This window comes from Lampetra planeri, chromosome 3, assembly GCF_965212315.1.
Source record: "Lampetra planeri chromosome 3, kcLamPlan1.2.h2, whole genome shotgun sequence".
NCBI classification, from domain to species: Eukaryota; Metazoa; Chordata; class Hyperoartia; order Petromyzontiformes; family Petromyzontidae; genus Lampetra; species Lampetra planeri.
Window position 1 is genome coordinate 18,737,338 of NC_136109.1, and position 19,766 is coordinate 18,757,103.

General features: G+C 47.1%; 2 protein-coding genes across 2 annotated transcripts; both read left to right on the forward strand.

The window, feature by feature from the left end:
* The first annotated feature begins 1,230 nt into the window (after positions 1-1,230).
* LOC144739681 (uncharacterized) lies at positions 1,231-9,626 on the forward strand. The gene is made up of 3 exons (XM_078622609.1): positions 1,231-1,568; positions 5,702-5,794; positions 6,567-9,626. Exons 1-3 carry the CDS (start codon positions 1,496-1,498, stop codon positions 6,848-6,850), a joined length of 450 nt encoding a protein of 149 aa, XP_078478735.1. The 5' UTR covers positions 1,231-1,495; the 3' UTR covers positions 6,851-9,626.
* Positions 9,627-10,676: 1,050 nt separating this feature from the next.
* Positions 10,677-18,783, forward strand: LOC144739693 (uncharacterized). Its single transcript, XM_078622618.1, has 3 exons — positions 10,677-12,349; positions 13,600-13,734; positions 17,328-18,783. The coding sequence occupies exons 1-3, from the start codon at positions 12,044-12,046 to the stop codon at positions 17,469-17,471; spliced, it is 585 nt and encodes a 194-aa protein (XP_078478744.1). The 5' UTR covers positions 10,677-12,043; the 3' UTR covers positions 17,472-18,783.
* Positions 18,784-19,766: the final 983 nt, after the last annotated feature.

A 19,766-nucleotide genomic window follows, 5' to 3' on the forward strand; every position in this document is an offset into this window, starting at 1 on the left:
ACGTGTATAGTCCAGTCGATGATTGTATACACACACACACACCTGTCTAGTTATACATATGCAGGAGAAGTAGTAGAGCTTAATTGCCAGGAAAGAGATCAATCAGACCCAGAAGTCTCGTTTGTAAAAGGAGACCTGGTTTAAACAAACAACACAAAGCGACACTATTTCAAAATGTTTAAACAAAACTCAATAATACGCAAGCACGCACGCACCTACACACATACGTATTTACACCCACACACACACACAGCTAAACAAGCACACACGCGCCGATTATTCGAAATAAGTACGTACACACTCTATGAATCCACACGTCAGTAGATATATAATCTTGATTTGAAGCTTTCGTGACTGCAGGAATCCATACTTTTTGGTTCTTTCGGTAAAGTCGCTTAGGTAGAAAAATAAAATAAAGCAAATATTTTAGTTAATTTTATTTCTACCTGCGTGACTTTACCGAAAGAACCAAAGAGTATGAATAGATATAAAATGTACATATTCACACACACACACACCTATATTCACACATTTGTCACACACATAACCCAGATGGCCCATACGGTAGAGGCAATGGTGTTTGACTTATCTCAAAGGGTTTATTTCACCTGCTGGTTAAATAAATAATTCTGACGGACTGACATATGGGAACTAACACGTGAACACATATACGCGCCTATATACATAAATACAAGACAAACATACTCACAGATATTTAAAGAAGATGTATATAGGGATACATCTCTTGATACAAATTAGTAAATTTAGTTATACAAATTTTTAGGGGTTGTCTCGAACGCAATAGCTACGAATAGGTAATGGTTCATATGACAATTTAATAACGGTTTATATTTTAAAAAAATCATCAAGTTAATTATGATCAGTCCCCACCCATGGTGTAGAGTAACTGTCCGGTCTCCATCTCTTATCATCCACTCCGTCTCTCGAACTGCCATATCTAGTCACGTGCTATGAAGGCCCATTGCCCGAAACGTTGCCAAACAAATATTGCTTTTCCCTGTTAAGGCCACAGTGCTAATGACGACTAACTTGAGTTTGTTTGCTCCTCTGACACATACAGTATATACACAGTACAAATACTGCATACTTCACACATATTCCTCTATTCACATGTACATTACACCCCCATGCGCACACATACCTGCCATCTACGTACTTGACACACGCACGAGCACACTCCCTGACCGCCTCTGGGTGTTACCCAAACCAACACTGTCACCATCACCACCACCACTCCCTTTTAAACTCTACTCCTCCCCATCATTTTGCTCAACGCACACGTTACAAAACACAGAGGTCTCCGGCGGACTCGAGGGCACACGGAGAGACGCGCGCAGAGACACGGAGAGCGAGCAAAGGAGACAGGAGGAGGAACTTTGCCGAGGAACAGAGAGACAAACGAGAGATACAAATCAGGCGGAGAGGGGGGCACAGGAGTACACACACAGTGTGTGTGATCTTGTCCGTGTTCGTGATGGTGATGCCGACGCAGCGACGATGCCTCGTGGTGGTGGTGGTGGTGATGATGGTGATGATGTGCAGGACAGGTAAGGAGACCTTGACATGATTCCTATGTATGTTGAAGTTCGTTCGCACCGCACGCAACCAACCGTGCTAATCGGAGGTGCTGGTGTTGGTGAAGTTCGGTTCAGTGAATCTGAGTTAAATCCGCGGCTTTACATTATTGTAAAAAAAAATGTAAGCTGCTTTTAAGTTAAAATAGAAGCAGAGAGTGACTGCCGAAGATATTACACAGCCTTTACCCAGAAAGAGGAGTCACCTCTCAGGCAGGCACTTGTAGGCTTTTGTTTCTTATCAGCGGCGTTTAGAGTTTTACTTCAGTGACGCTCGTGCAAGGAGGCCGCGTCTCCCTCCCTGCACCCCCCACACCACCGTGGAGTGCCACGCTCTGGATCAGTGGTGGACATTCCACATTCCCACGACTGTGGGAGCATTTGTACTTTCTTCACTAGAGCGACCACACTCTTGACTTCCCACAAGGTGGAACTATTTAGTTTAATGTGCCCCAGCGGGATGATTATGATAGTAACGATGGGCTGAGCTGAGACGACCTCCCCGGCAGGGATTTGAACTCGCATCCTTGTGTGTAGTGTGCATGTGCCATGATCATAATGTGCGTATGTATTCTGTCTATGTGTGACATTGCAATGTCCCACGAATGAGTGTTCATTATGAGATATTTTCTTGCACTTTGAAGTTCACAATCTTGGTGTAATCTTTGACTCAGAACGTACACCCCGCGTGGAGCCCTGCCCTGACCTTTATTTCATGGCCACGCTGTTGTTACATTTCATAAGCGACGACTGATATTGCTTTCCTTATAGATCGTCTGATAATCGTACAGGGCCATGCGGGTCACGATACTGCTGCAGCCTGTGCTTACAGCCCCTTTGTCAGTCCACTGCTGGATGAATGCCTCATCAGCCTTTCGAGCATCCACGGGTTTCATCTTGCATTCCTGGTTGCTCTACGCCCCCTGTACCCTTTCCGTTCTGCTTCTAATGCGCACTGATGTCTACTTTATCGAGGGCGACATTGGCACGTAAAATAAATATTGATTGATGAACTGGGGTTTATAGTGCAGTGCACGCAGCCGCCCGCTTACTCACACTAAACTGTGCAGAGTCAATTGAAAAGTTCCCCTCTGAATGCGCAAGGGATACATTATCTTGGCATCATCTAATCTCACGGAAGTGCTTTTAGTTTTCGCTACCTTTGATTTTAATGTATCAGATGCCACAGCTATACTTGTCTCTCGAGTTAGAATTAAGCCTCAGGTACTTCCTATTTTTTTCTTTTGAGCAGCATTCCGCATGTTCCTTTCCTCCACATTATAATCCGATTGCTCTTTCAGCGTGGTCATGTCGAGAGATGAGGACATTGCAATTTACAACTCGCAGAAAGCAGTTTAACATCACCTCGTGTAAGAAAATGGCCACTGGAAAGTGACATCATAGAACTACTTCTGAGGTCTCTACGATCTTTCAGTTGCCGTATATCCACACGAGGTGGTGCAACCTCTCACAAGGCCTCCTCAAACTAAACATTGTGTAATCTTCAGAGCTGGAAACATGCTGAATTAAGTCAAATATATACCATTGGATTTTTTTTCGCTGCAGTTATTTATGACCGGGCTGACACCACCAACAATCCCTACGCTTGAGAACCCAACTTAATCACAGGTGGCTGAAACACGAATCCGAGCCAAGGCTCTCGTCAGTACTAGCTCAGAGTGTCACGTGATATCAGTCCCCAGAGACCATCCTACAATTTGAAGACCTTCCTGTTTTTTGGTCCCCAAGCTATGGAACCGAGTCGCAAAGCCAACCAGTGTGACCGTCGATTATTTATATTGCATCTGAAGACATATTTTAAATTATCATCATGAACCATTGTCTGTTCGGAGACAGGAAGAGGAACACGTGGATTAGAGAAGTTGCGCAAATGAGAGTAGCCACTTTGACTGTCAAAAAAAAGAGGGCTTAACCAAAGGATGAGACTGATGCGGGAATGGCAACCAAAGAGAGAGGTCACGATATGAGAGGGCGACAGTTGCAGAGCTGGAGCCATGACATCAGCTCGTGCGCAGGAGCGTGCAAATGTGTGCACTAATTTATTTACGTGTAATCTATAATAATGCCATTTAGTTTTCCAATAAAGTCCCACTGAGACTGAAGGTTATTTTCCAGGTGGGTTCTGCATTGAGATGTGTGGTAAATCCCATTAGCGTTTGGCACTTGGGACAGAGCCACCTTCCATATAGTCAATATCAAGGAATTGGCACGTGAGATGAAGCCAGAGTACCTGGACAAAAGCCATGCATACATTGGCATAACACTCAAAGTCTACACGGGCAGTTAATGCACCTACTTAGTGTCCTCAAATCCCCTGGCCGTCTGTACGAGATGTACCAACCATTGCCTCCAAGCCACTGGATTGTAGGCGTACAACCTCCACGCCCAGCTCAATGTCATCTATACAAGCGATCGCGACTGGATTCTTTTATAGAAGGGCTAAACAATATTAAATTCGCAACATAGGCAAGTCTAGGCTTACAACTACTGTATAATAATTATTTCAAAACCACAGAATTGACATATTTTAAACCTTTTTAAACCGAGGTCTATGAAAGTTTGTAGTGTATCTGGCGATGTTTTTATGGCTCCTGAATCCAAATATGCAAAACAATTTTTTGATTAAATATACAATCCCCAGCATCAGTGAACAAAGTAAATTACCTATCGTGGAGTGTGACGCTCAAGCCTATTGAAAGTTACTAGTACAGTAATTTACTGTATTTGTAGTGTCCTATATTGCCATGGTGTGGTGGTTGGTAGCCGGTATGACATTGAACAGGGGCCCATTATCTCTCAATGCCCTCTGAGCAACAACACAAACCACTCTGCAATAGTAGCGAAGCCAACCTAAGTCGTAAATAGTTTTAGGCAGAAATAAAAAAAATTTAACCAGCGAGCTGGAAGAAAAGCGACAGAGCAGAAGCATTCTGACCTTTGAATACAAGTGCATTCGTGTCGTCAGGCAGAGAAGATTGCGATGGGTGGGTCACATGCAAGATGGAGGAGGGCAGTTTAACGAGACGGGCATTGGAGACACACCCAGAGGTGTGGGGCCAAGGGGAATACTCAAAGATGGTGGTGGTGGTGGTGATGATGGTGATGATGATCAGGAGACTGATATGCTAGACCTTGGAGGTCAGCTGCTGACTGCAACAGCTTAGGGTCTGGCAAAAGGCAGTGGTGTAATGGTGCACCTATGTGTATTAAGGGTTTGATTAAGATATTACATTGATGCTCATACTCTTAGGTTTTTTCGGTAAAGTCACGTAGGTAAAAATAAATAATAAAAATAAAAATAATAGAAATAAAACAATAAATCACGACGTTTCGGAGGCAACACAAGTCTCCGTCATCAGGTGGGACCGTCACAGCTAAATTTACTGTATCAAGTGAGGCAAAATTCCAAGAGACAAGCTCTTAAATACAAGTTAAGGGGGGAGGAAGGGGGAGGAGCTTCAAATCTAGATTAAATTGATTTTTACAGTCATGTTACATGGATCGGACTAACTGTCATGAATCAGGTATTTACAATGCATGCAAATCATATGCTATGCCTATGGACTATAGAATGTTCAAGACAGGGGATACTAAACACACAATACCAAATGAAACCGCAATTTTTTTTTTATTCCGGTTGAATTGAATCGTGGCCACGAATAACCAAGGTGATGTGTACTTTATATGTGTACAGTACAGTGGTGTGTATGTACATGTTTAATAAAGGTGTGTGCGTGTAGACTCCAACAGTCTTTTTAGACTGCACATGGGATATTTGCCTTGGGCTGGTATCGTGGTTAACGCACTGCTCTGTGAACCCAAAAGTGACCCGAGTTTGATTCCCGGTCACGGCTGACATCAGTGACGATTTCCTTCACCCGGACCAGCCGGGCCTCCCCCCGAGGTCGACTCAACCTTAAATCAGGCCCTTTGGTGGTGTAAACATCAGTAATGGGTGTGGTTCTGACCACACCACCTCGTCCTTGTGTGCTCGCTTACAACACTTGCCCCCAACAGGATGTGTACAGCTATGGGGGAATCTTTGTATGCATATGTAAATAATTGTGTGTGTGTGTTCACTCTAGATGGGCTGGTCTGCGTGTGGTGTAACCTGGGGATGGACTGCAAACAACTCATCAACTGCGAAGGCGTTTGCTACATTTCATCCGGCAACATAGGTGAGATGTCTGCTGGATGATAGCCTTCCCACACCGTGCGGGTCACGGGGGTTATTTTCAAAAACAGGACTTCACGCTGATCAGTGTGGGTTGGTGAATGCAAGGATGAACATAGACATGGGAGCATATTACAGTACAACTATTTATGTATTTTGCTACACTGCCCCCTCCTGACAAAGTAACCCAATAACAAGTGTTTTATGCATGGCGGTCCCTCCATCCGAGAAGCACTATCCGGGCTTAACATTGGTTAGCTTCTCAAATTTGACAATATCAGGCGTATTTCTAGTAGAACATCGCATGCCTAGTCGATTAAGTCTATTAATCAACAAAAATACAAAAACCGTGTCATAGACTATTTCTGTAGCCGATTTCTCGGGCCCCTTTAAAAATAGCTAACACCCCGACATCCTACTTCCCGACGGCTGGAAACCCCTACAAACCAAGCACAGTGTGATGCGGTTGATGATGATGATGATGCCGATGAGATGCAGCAAGCACCACCCGCCACCTCCCGTGCACCAGGCACACGTGGGAACAGAGGTGAACACTTTCTCCCCCAAACTATTGAGCCATTATCTGATCAATCAGTCGAATTTGATCGAATCGATGAACGGTGGCGTAATCAAATACTTAAACAATCGGATAGGCCAGCTCCGGTTCTGGCCAGCTCGGTTTTCCGATGGACCAACGGCGTCGTTTACAAGCTGAATGAATAATCATAACACGTCTCCTCTGTGGCTTCTCCCTCTCTATTTCATCCTCCGTCCAGCGAACCGCACGGGAGTGGTGCGCGGCTGCGCCCCGCACCAGTGCGACCGCCCCAACCTCTTCCTGCCCTCGGATGCCACACTCCGCTGCTGCGACACCGACTTGTGCAATCGCCTGTCCATCCTCGACGTTGTGCAGGGCAGCGTCAACCTGGAAGTGGGCTCGCAGGGCTTCTCGTATTCAGACTCCGGCAACTCGGCTCCTAGGACGGCGGCGTTCGGCGGATGGTCGTGGCTGGGGATGTCCGCGTTAATTGGCCTCGCCTCGACCTTCCAAGGAGTCTGAGAATGAAAGCGGTCGGGCGTGGTGTTGAATGATTTTTAAGTCGAGACGAAACTGAACACGCAACTCTTTCTCTAGTAGCTAGCAACACACCTCGAGGTCGTATGGCTTGGGCTGTTTGGAAAACATCTCAATCTTAGATGATTATATTTTAAAAAGTAATTTTTTGTGATGTCACTGTGCTAAGACTGCCACTTTTAAAATAAATCAAACAAGTCTGTGGCGTCACCTGTAATGCACCTGAAAGTCACTTTAAAGTCATGCCTTTAATTTAGAAAGTCCAAATTTGTGCCGGGCATCTCAGGACATACAGCCTCTGGGTCTTTATCTCGAAGCGATATTTGTTTTGTGGGTTACATCTTTTATGAGATCAACAATTGCTTCAATGGAAACAAAAAAGGAACTTTTATTTCAATGTATAAATTCCCACATAGCTCTGGGATTGCTGCTACCTTATTGATCTCTGCTCCAGGTAAATGACGCAGAACACTCAACTCTCGATTGTCCCAGGTAATAGGCAGGAGGGATTTCCCCGATAAAACAAAAACACAGATAATGTAAAACATAAGTAAATTTGGCCATAACGCGTATTTATTCGGGCATTTTTTTATCGGTTTATTTGCCAACGTGTTTGAGTTTACGTGGGTACTGACCCTCGACAATCAGCTGATAAATCAGCCAGCATAAATATATTTTTGCAAGCATAGTTAATCTGCAACCCGATAATCAGCCCATGGATAATCGAGTGTTAACTGTAGTTCTGTATCCGTACCAATTTACAGCTATTGCACGAATAAATTTATTATATATTGACACGTTTACATCCAATGCCCTGTGTATACTTAGCTGTTTGCTGCTGGCTAGCTGACTGCTTTCTGCTCTCAGACTGACTTATGGACTTCAATTAAATCAAGGACTTTTGCTGTGCACAGATTTGCCTATAAATGCGCACGTAAACCTACATAAACATACATATGAAATACATGGGCATAAACAACTCTACAAATGTGTTATTAACACTGCCTTGTAACAGAATTAGCTGACACTGAGTAATCGCCCTTCTGCAGAGGGCAGAGATACCCATATTATAGTTGGAGATAGCACTTTAACCTTTTATTCCCGAAGTTGGGAAAATGTTTTATAAAATATCCCAATGAACAGTTTTGAATTTACATATAAACTATTTTTTCCATTCATAGGCACTGAGTAGCAAACAAACTCTTAAAAAGTCAAACATTTATTCGTACCCCAATAATACATAAAGTCAAGTCTATTTCACATCATTGCCACCTGACCAGGTGTGAATTAGCCTATGCTTTTGCAATTACCCAAGCTGTCACTTGCGCAACACGTCTTAACACTGCTTTGATAGTTTTTGAAAACCTCACTTATATAATTTACACAAACACCACCAGCATGGAAGACCTGCAGGACACTTGCTGTTGTGTTGCTGACTCAAGAAGGGCTTCAATTCGAGGACTTAAAAAAATGTTGTCCATGAACGCTGCTGTTAGATGACTCTAAGATTTCTCACTGCTTGCTTTTCTCTGGCTGACTGGGGCTTTGAGTAAAATTACATATTTACTATTTCAGAGTATAACATTTAATATGAATGCTTACTCGGGTGGCACTAGTCTGCACTGGTTTAGGAAAAAATAAATAACAATTATTTGTGCTTGTGCACCACTGCCAACGCAGCACCCCAAGTTAATCTGCTTGTTCTATACGAGGCTGAGGCTAAACTGCTATAAAATATAAACGGGTCTAGATTTGACCTAGACTGAGTGTAAACAGAAATGATAACTGGAGCCGTGCTAGTCTAGGCTGGTTGAGAAGCTACTGTGTAGAATAGATATACAAACAAGGTTGAGAACAAACATGAATGCTGACTAAACCAGATTAGGATTATATTGAGACTAGACCATCCTGGACTGGGTGCCACGGTGGCGAGATGTCAATTCCCTCGTCTGGTATACGGGAGGTCGTGGGTTCGATCCCGATCCCGACCCTGACGCCTGTATATTTGGAGTTTGCATGTTCTCCCCCGTGGTCGCATGGATTTTTCTCTGGGTCCTCCGGTTTTTCCCTCCACAATTAGAATCAACATTACCCATGTTGAGTATTTGGCTGCTATAAATTTCCACATAAGCCACTTCGTTGAGCTATTATTTGTGACCAGGACACTTCTGAAAAATAGCTTTCTAGCTTACCAAGTAAAATAAAAAGGTTTAGTTTAAAAGTTTAGGTTACCTGGTCTAGAGTGGCCTGAAAATGAACATGCCTATAATAAGCTGAGGCTAATATGGCCCAGACAAGGTTGAGGGCGAACTGGTCTAGAATAGGTTTCTGTAAATCGTTTAGACCAGGCCAGGGCTTAATTGGTCCAAACTGGTCTATGTCATCCTGAGTATGACCTGCTCTTGACCAGGCCAATTATAGCTTGGATTAAATCAGTCTTAGGCTATGTAGAGTCTGAACTGGTCTGGAATACACTAGGATGAGCTGCAATATAGATTCTGAGTGGGTGTCTTTTTACAATTTACTGTTGAGTAAACCTTTGAACTCTTCTGCATGCTCATAAGCTTTAGTCCGAAACGTTGAGTTTGTTGTAGCATTTTAAAACAATTTCAACAAAAAACTTTGGTAAAAATTTACATCTTGAGGAAACAATGCTCTGTGTTTTTTCTTAAACATTTCACACCCATTCACACAACTATTTGAAACTGTATCGTTGAATTAAACTATGACATATTTATTAATTAAATAATAATACAAACAACCCTACGTGTTTATTTTTTCCAATTAGATTTCTGCCAAAAGTTGTTTTTTTATGTTTTGGAGTCTTGCCATGGAGTAGACCCTGCCAAGGCCCTTCCCCAATGATCTTGGGAAATTAACCACAAGGCCCTCGTATTTGTTGCCCTCCGAGTGTCTTGACACGACGATTATGAACCCAATCAAAGGTGTTAATCGGTTATCCCGAAATGGGCGCTGTGAAATAGTGGCAAGGTAAAACTTTAAACTACTAAAGTTTGATTGTCGTTCTTGACCGGGCTACCATTTGCAAAGAGCACAACCCAAATACCACGCGCCTATCCGTGCTACGAATTTCCAACACCCTGCCCCCCTCCCCCCCACGTGACCAACCAACGGCCAATCCCAGCGCGCACGCTTTCGGCGGTGATGACGTCAACGCAACCGCCGCCAACGCCCGTGCGTGACGTCATCGCACAATCCGCGCGCGTCACCGCTGGCGGGCGTGACGGTAAATGACGTCATCGCCACACGGACGTCGCCGTGGCGACGGGGTGGGTGCGTGGCAGCATTCACATGCGACGCAAGGGCGGGGGGGGGCGGGGGGGGGCGGGGCGAGTGGTTGCTTCCCTTTAAGGGGCCATCCATTGAGTCGGTTCAGTAGCAAAAATCTGTCAAAACTTGACCCCTCACCCCCTATCTCTACGCACGCTTGACGCACCCCCCCATAATCTTATAGAACGTCCGATATTTAATCCACGCAGAAACGATCAAGGATAGACAAATTATTATCAAGGCTTCACCCCCACCCCCCACCCCGTTTCCTATGCGTACATTGACAGTATAATCCTCCCCCCCATACGCAAGCTACACATTTGGGTTACCCCCCCCCACTACCCGCTCCATGCGTCCGCACTGAGTGGATGACACAGAGGCGAGGCAGCTTTTATAATTCCGCGGTGCATTCTCGCTCGGCCAGTCCCGCACCCCTTCTCGCCCCGCCCCTCTCCCCCGCTGCCCCCGCCCCTCCCCCAGTGACGTCAATTAAATTACCCGGAAAAGTAAATTAATTAATGAAAGCGGCGTTCCTCTGTGGCGAGGCGCGGACACGACCAAGAGAAGTCCCCCTCCCTCCCTCTCGTCTCTCTCGTCATTCACAAAGACTTTAGACTCTTTTTTTTACTCTTTTACCCCCCCCTGCCCCCCTTGCCCCTGCCGCCGACTCTCTCTCTGTTTGTTTTCTGACCGAACGGTGAATCGTTGACGGGACGGGGGCACTTTTGTTGTTGTTGTTGGGTTATTCGGTTTTGATGGTGATGATGATGGTGGTGGGGCCAGTTTGACATCGACATCCCAGCTTCTTCTTCTTCCTCTCCCCCCACCACCGAGTCCATGTGTCGAGAGCGAGGCTCTGAATCGTCGTAATTCGCTCTTAAGTTTACTCGGCAGTTATCCGTCGATTACTTAATGAAATACCGGTCGGTCATTTGAGTTTTGTACACCGAACAAGTCCTTTAATTGGCGCCGCGTCCGACCAGCGCAGCTGCGTAATCGATACCGACTCCGATGAGCTCGTTAGCGTATTGATTCTATCATCGAATGGTCAAACATTGATCGATCTAAAGTTCAGCGCAGACTTTAAAGTTGACGAGGTAGCCTCTGGGTAGTGGTCACTGGCGCAGTTGAGGTTTGTTCCATTGTGTAATTGACTTTGCGTAATTATTATTGATTATTAATCGTTAACGTTGAAATGTTCAACTTTGTTTAGCGTCGTCCTGTTCGTGGCGTTGTTACTATGTAACTCGAGTTGTCTTTATTAGACACGGAATCGTCTTTATATATTTTTGTAATCGCGAGGCAACGAGACTCACCGTCGTCGGTGTTTTTTTAAATCGCTTTCAACAAGTTTAAGATGAATTACAATGTAAAGTTTTTTTTGTAGACGTGGTGGGTGAATTATCGCAATAACTGTGATTTTGAGCAGGAGTTTGGAGGCATAATAAACATGGAAAAAGCACAGATTTAACGAATATATTGCAGCACAATTTACTGAATTATAATCTGTGTCATTCATATATTTGTGTGTAGTGTATATAATCTCATCGACTTGGAACTAACACGTTATAACCTACTTTTTACTGCGTTACCAAAAATAGTTTACTTAAACGTAAAGTAAAATTGTGGTAAGAATAAAGCAATAACACAAACTTTCCATTAACTTATTACCAACTCGATATTGAGTTGACCCCAGTACTCAATCAACGTCCTCGCAGACCGGTGTGGAGGTGTAGAGTCCCGCGGGGATAGGAAGAAGTCCCATAGCGGTGACCTGCGGGACCCCCACTCGACCGCTTGCTTGCTAAGAGCCACAGTGGTGGCCCAGGACAGAGACGAGGCCACAACTGGAGGAGCCACTCCGCCTGTCACGAGAAGGACCTCCCCATGGACCCCCCGGCCCATGACCCCTCGCCTCCCCCTCCCACCACTCCCCTCCCGCCGTCCCCCCCGTTCTTCCCCCACGGGAGATCTCTCCTTGATGAGGAGGCCGAGGGCTTCGCCCTGGGTTTCGTCAGGGCCTTGGAGGCCATGCACACGGCGGGCTCTGGGCCGTGCCCGGGACAAGGCTCGGCAGGGCACGGCGCCGGGCACGGGCAGCCCTGCACTGCCCACAGCGGGGGCAGCAATGGCCTCGCGGCAGGACCGGTGGCGATGGGACTGCCCCTGGCTGTCATTGACTTTGACTCCCAGGTGAGAGTTGCGTTGTGGCATGCGGCGTTCGGCTCTTTCTCCCCCACCACCACCCTCGCAGATCCACGCCAAGGCTGATGGAGACCCAGAGTCAAAACTCGGGTCTGGGTGGCTCTGGCACTGACATTGCGGACCTCCTGAGCCACCCGGGGGAAAGCGGACTCATCGGAGCGTGGGATTGCAGAGGCCGTGTGTCTCCCGTGCTTAGCAGAGCATGGGTGTGGATGCGTGTGTCTCTGTTGACGGTCCCGAGTCGGTCGTGTAAACTCCATGTTATCACGAGCAGGGGCCCAGTCTCTGTTCCCTCGACGCGGTGCTGGTACCTTAGTGGGGGTTCCCTGCTGTGGATCCACAGTCGAACCTGGGGCTGTTGATCTGACCCTGAGAGACGGCCGGGTGGCCCAGTCAATTGGTAATGGCCATATCATGGACACTTTGCTTCGTGGAGGTGCTGGGTTTCTATCTGGGTTTAATGTGACCATGTAGCGAGTTGATTGTCTCCGTCCAGGTTAATAATGACTGCTCAAACCAAACTCCATGAAGACTTTAGATGAATGCTTGTCTCCGTGACTCCCCAAGTCTTAAGCAGGTATTAAGGTGGAGAGGAAATTACAAGAATTGTCTACGTCACTGTCTTTCCCTTCAACTGTGTCTGCACGACAAAGGATAATCTCAAAGTTGACTGTGTTGTCTCTCTATTTCAGTGTCTCCCTGTGTCTCCGTGTGTCTCGCTGTGTCTCTGTCTGGAGAGCATTTCTAAGTGAAGTGTAAGGGGCAGATGAATCATACGTACCTCGGGGCAGATGAATCATCCGTACCTCACAGTGTCTCTGAATCTTCGTGTCCCGGAGTGTCTTCTCAAGTCTACTAACCCCCATGTGTTTTCACATGTCTCGGCAGCATCTCAGCGTCGACAGACAGAAACAGAGGAAGTGTCACTACCATACAGCATCTCTCTGATAGTCTCTCTCTGTGTCTCAGTGTTTCCTCGTGTCTGTTCATCTCCGTGTGTCTCTCTGTACATCTGTCCATGTCTGATGAGCGTCTCAAAGCATAGAGGATGGGGCAGAGGAATTATCTCTACCTGACCGTTTCTCTATTAATCACATTGCCTGTGTGTCTCCTTGTGTCCGTATTCATCTCCACGTGTCTCTTGTGTCTCCACGTGGCTCCGTGTCTCTATTATCTCCGTGTGTCTATAGTAATCTCCCTGCCGCCCATGTGTCTGTGTCTCCGTGTGTATGTCTCAGGAGCGTCTCAAAGCGGAGAGGAAGAGGCAGAGGAACCGGCTGGCCGCCTCGCGCTGTCGACACCGGAAGCTGGAGAGGATCTCTCGCCTCGAGGAGAGGGTGCAGGCGCTCAGAGGGGAGAACTCTGCTCTGCAGGTCTTTTACATCCCCTTAGCGGGCCCACAGCCTGCACTTATGTCCACTCAGACTGAAATTACTATTGATTCAACGCGTACGTTTACACACGCATAATGTACGCATAGACACGTTTTGGCCACCCTTCACCAATCCGCACTGACCAGCGCAGTGAATTGTGGTCAACCATAAACACTGTCGGGGAGCAAGTGCTGTAAGCAAGCACCTGATCGTGCTGATCGTGCTGATCGTGCTGATCGTGCTGATCGTGCTGATCGTGCATGAGGGGGTTGTGGCCGGCACCATCCGCGGTTGTGTCCGTCTTCCCAGGGCTAATGTTCACATACCACATCAGGTACCCATTTAAGGCTGAGATCACCTAGGGGAAGGAGGCCCGGGACAAGTGCTGATATCACATGCCACTGGTGTTGTTTGTGGCTGGGAATCGAACTGGGATCGCCAGTTTTTTAGCTTTAGTCCCCTGATCACTGGGAGGCCAATCGCTCCGTGCCAATGCCTCCACTTGGCTGGTTCCACCTTCACGGCAACACTTTTGGATTCAGTTTACCCTCAACTTAAAACAAGCAGCGCATTGCACTCTTAAGTGTTTTAGTTATGGATTTTTTTTTCTAATTTTACGGTAGATATTGGTTAATTGTTCATGAAACATTCGATAACGTTATGATATTTGTTTTAATTGGCTCCAACAGAGGTGCTTTTCTGTCCTCTGGATTTAGTCCTCCGCCCATTGGCGTTGTCTTTGGCTGCAACTCCCTCCATGCTGTCCAATCTTGAGCTTTCTTCCTCGTTTCACTGTGCGCGCCCCCTCCTCGCCCCCACCACTCCCATTGCTTCAAGTCATCTCGAAGCATCTCTCTCTGCCTCCTGGCCTCTTTCCCAACGTCCGCCCCTCTAAAACTTCCTTCGTCGAGCCTTCACCTCTGAGATCGTGCCCAATCAAAATCGTTTGCCTCATGTGGATTGTTCAAATTTGACTTCTCACTTCCTGTCCCCGCTCGAGAACTTCCGCATTACTCATTCTCTGTATGCAACATACAACACTCCACTCTACACTCGAACTACACAACACTCTACACTCGAACTACACAACACTCCACGCTACACTCATACAACACTCCACTCTACACTCGAACTACACAACACTCCACGCTATACTCATACCACACTCCACTCTACACTCGAACTACACAACACTCCACGCTACACAACCACACGCTCAACTCCACGCTTCACTCATACAACACTCCACTCTACACTGGTACGACACAACACTCCACGCTACACAACCACACTACACTCAACTCCACACTACACTCATACAACACTCCACTCTACACTCGAACTACACAACACTCCACGCTACACAACCACACTACACAACCACACTACACTCAACTCCACACTACACTCAACTCCACGCTTCACTCATACAACACTCCACTCTACACTCGTACTACACAACACTCCACGCTACACAACCACACTACACTCAACTCCACGCTTCACTCATACAACACTCCACTCTACACTCGTACTACACAACAGTCCACACTACACTCAACTCCACACTACACTCAACTGCACACTTCACTCATACAACACTCCACTCTACACTCGTACTACACAACACTACACTCAACTCCACACGACACTCTACACTCGTACTACACTATACTCTTGTGGCTCTCTGCTCATTTGTCTAGTCGCAGCATTCTTATCTTATGTAGATGTTCTAGCGCCTTTATTTAAGGCGCCTTTATTTAAGGCGCTTCACAACAATCATAATGATGATAGTGGTTGAAATAAAGAGGGGTTGTTATTAGAAGTGATGGTGTAGCTATGGTGATAGGACAGGTGGGGGAGTGGTTAGGGGGGGGGGGGGATTAGGGTAGTGATAGGGGCTGGAGTAGTGGTAGGGGTTGGGGTAGTGGTAGGGGTAGTGATGATAGGGGTTGAGGAAGTGATAAGGGTTGGGGTAGTGAAAGGGGTAGTGATAGGGGTTGGGGTAGGCCTGGTCGTAGCTAGGGGGCAGGGAGTAGCAGTAGCAGGATGAGCAAGGGAGAAGAGATGGGGGGGTTGTTTTAAGGGATAAGCGCAAGCAGATTGTAGTGAAGACGATTGTTGTGCAGTGGGTGTTTGTTCGAGTGAAGGTGAGCAAGAAGGGAAAATAAACAAAATCGTGATTTGGCGCAAGGCGAAGGAGGCCGAGTGCTGATTTTCCCATGGAAATCCTGACTCTAATCTCCATTACGCATCCAATACATTAGTATTACTACTACGCTTGCTTACCCAGAAAAGCCTCACCAAGTCTCAAGACTCTCTCTCAGGAGGGTTTTGCCAAGGTGTCAGAGTCTGGGGCCATCTTCTGTGACAATACTGCCCATATACTCTAATGGACTCACTTTTATTGACTTGATAAGTGTCAATTTATGAGCTGCTTCAACTATACTTACCACCATACTCTTAGGTTTTTCGGTAAAGTCACGTAAGTAAAAAATAAATATTAAAATTGAAAAAATAATAGAAATACAAGTCTCCGTCATCAGGTGGGACTGTCTCAAGACAGTAAATCTGGCTGTGACGGTCCCACCTGATGACAGAGACTTGTGTTGCCTCCGAAACGTCGTGATTTATTATTTTATTTCTATTATTATTTCAATTATATCATTTATTTTTCCCCTACGTGACTTTACCGAAAAACCTAAAAGTATGAATCCTTGCAGTAACGAAAGCTTCAAATCTAGAATTATACTTACCACCACCTGTGGATCCACCACCCACGGCATTTGACATTGCTGTTGGAAGTGAGGCCAGCACCCCACCTCCGTGCGAGTCAAAGCAAGGTGTGGCCGGCAAAGTGATATCGTTGGCTCTGCCTGATTGGCCTCTTGATCACTTGACTGGAGGAGGCCTCTTGTCACATTGTGACTCTGTGATTTGGCCAGCAGTACATTTCACATGTCAGGCAGTGCATTGGCTGGGAACCTGAGAATCCCTGATGAATGTATCTGTATTCAACTTCTTTACCATCATATGTAGCCAACCGTGTTAAATGGAGGTACTCAATAGCTGCATATATCGATATAAACCAATCCGCTCACCCCAATTGTGGCCGAAACAAAGCTGGCTTAGCTGAGAAAAAAATAAATGGTAGATATAGTTTGATTGTTGGAAAATACTTTTAAATTTTTTAAACTGTACAGGGTGTGTAAACCGCAGCCCGGCCACTGAAATGCATTGGAAACATTTTTGATGTGTATCCTCCTACTTCTGATGCAATTGTGTGTGTGTGTGTTTGTATAATTTGGGGCGTGACAGTGCAGTGGTTAGCGCATAGCACTACGAGTTTGATTCCCGCTCACAGCCAACATCAACAAATATCTTGACCGGTCCTGTGCCTCCCATAGTTCAACTCTGCCTTAAAAGAGTACCCATTTTCGGTGTGTGAAAGTGGCCAAGCTTGATGTTGGCCACACCACCGTGCCAGCCTCAATAGGTGCTCGCTAACAACCCCTTACCCATCTGTCTGTGTAGGCTACGTGGGGTATCTGTGTATAACTTGTGTGTATGTGTGTGTGTGCGCATATATACAGGCGGCTGCCGGTTCCCTGAGGCGCCAGGTCGCCGGCCTGCGTCGTCGTGTCCTCTCTCACCTGCATGGCGGATGCAGCATCACAGCTCCCCGTGGCACCGGTGGGGGCACGGGCGGAGGGGGCCCTGCCCAAGAGGCCTGCTGAGGGGACTGGGGGGGGGACGTGGGGGTGGGAAGGGGGGGTGCAGACTCCCATCCCTGCTCCACGCACGCGCTTATACACCCACCCGCTTATACACCCACTCTCAACATGCCTCGCGCACTCATTCCCAAAATGTCTCTCGCTTATACACCCATTCCCATAATGCGTCGCTCGTTCTCAAAATGACTTGCTCACTTGTACACCCACTCCCACGATGCCTTGCTCACTCTCATCATGCCCCATTCACGGATACACACTCCCACAATGCCTTACTCTCATGACTAATTGCTCATGCACCCACTTCCAAAATGCCTCACTCATTGACCCCACGTGACCTCACTCATTCACTCTCATGTCTCGCTCACTCCGATAATGCTTCACTCTCATACATTATGTACACACCCGTACATATGTACATACACACACAAATATGCACTTGCATATGTATATATACACACATATATACGGCCTCATATGCACACACATGTATATACACTTACACACTTTACATATATTCAATTATACATAAGTATACACAATATGTATATATACATGCAAATATATCTACACTGTAAGCTGTAATATTCACGAGTCAAATCTGCATTCGGGAACTGTTAATGCATCCGATACGAAAACCTCACCTCATCCAACACAGAACTCATCCGATGACTACAATGAATTTTCATCAAATTTTTATTACAAAAACTGCTGGCGCATCCGATTCAGAGCCCTGATTTCATCCGATGCAGAACCTCCGTCTCATCCAATACAGAACCCTGGTCTTAATCATTACAGAACACGTTTGTGTAATCTGATACAGAACCCTTGTCTTGTTTGGGTGCCTTTGTCTAAAGTCAAAAGTTTATACACTAAGTATTATAACTGACAAAGATATTGAGAAATGATCCTTTATTAATATGTTAACAAAGTATGTCTTAAGAATATTGCTCAGTTAAATATATATTCTGATTAAAAAATAATTTAATCAAAGATTGGTATGTGGACATTGTCATTAAAGTTTTTTAAGTGGTAAATTTTTGCGAATTATTTGTCAATGCTGGGTTCATGTCTGAGACGAAGCCAAACCTTTGATTTTATAACTGCCCTAAAACACAGCTCCACCTCTTAACACTATCACGGCTCCGCATCTACCCCTGAACACAACCTCTGATTTGCTAACCCTTCTGAAACTTTGCACTCTGGTCGGTTTTTTTTGTATTGTTGTAACTTGGACCCGCCCCCTTCTGGATATCTGAAAAAGAGCTTCATAGCTCATCGGATTTCTCCAGGATAAATAAAGATTGATTCTGACGGCCTCGCCTCGAGCCCAGCCTCACCCCTACCACAGCCCCCACCCCTACCCCTCACACAGCCCCCACCTGTACCCCTCAGCCCCTACCCCTCACACAGCCCCCACCTGTACCCCTCAGCCCCCACCCCTACCCCTCACACAGCCCCCACCTGTACCCCTCAGCCCCCACCCCTACCCCTCACTCAGCCCCTACCTCTTCCCCTCACACAGCCCCCACCTCTACCCCTCACAGCCCCCACCTCTACCCCTCACACAGCCCCCACCTCTACCCCTCACACAGCCCCCACCTCTACCCTTCACACAGCCCCCACCTCTACCCCTAACAGCCCCCACCTCTACCCCTCACAGCCCCCACCTCTACCCCTCACACAGCCCCCACCTCTACCCGTAACAGCCCCCACCTCTACCCCTCACAGCCCCCACCTCTACCCCTCACAGCCCCCACCTCTACCCCTCACAGCCCCCACCTCTACCCCTCACACAGCCCCCACCTCTACCCCTAACAGCCCCCACCTCTACCCCTCACAGCCCCCACCTCTACCCCTCACAGCCCCCACCTCTACCCCTCACACAGCCCCCACCTCTACCCCTCACCCAGCCCCCACCTCTACCCCTCACAGCCCCCACCTCTACCCCTCACACAGCCCCCACCTCTACCCCTAACCCAGCCCCCACCTCTACCCCTAACCCAGCCCCCACCTCTACCCCTCACAGCCCCCACCTCTACCCCTAACCCAGCCCCCACCTCTACCCCTCACAGCCCCCACCTCTACCCCTAACCCAGCCCCCACCTCTACCCCTCACAGCCCCCACCTCTACCCCTAACCCAGCCCCCACCTCTACCCCTCACAGCCCCCACCTCTACCCCTCACACAGCCCCCACCTCTACCCCTAACCCAGCCCCCACCTCTACCCCTCACCCAGCCCCCACCTCTACCCCTAACCCAGCCCCCACCTCTACCCCTCACAGCCCCCACCTCTACCCC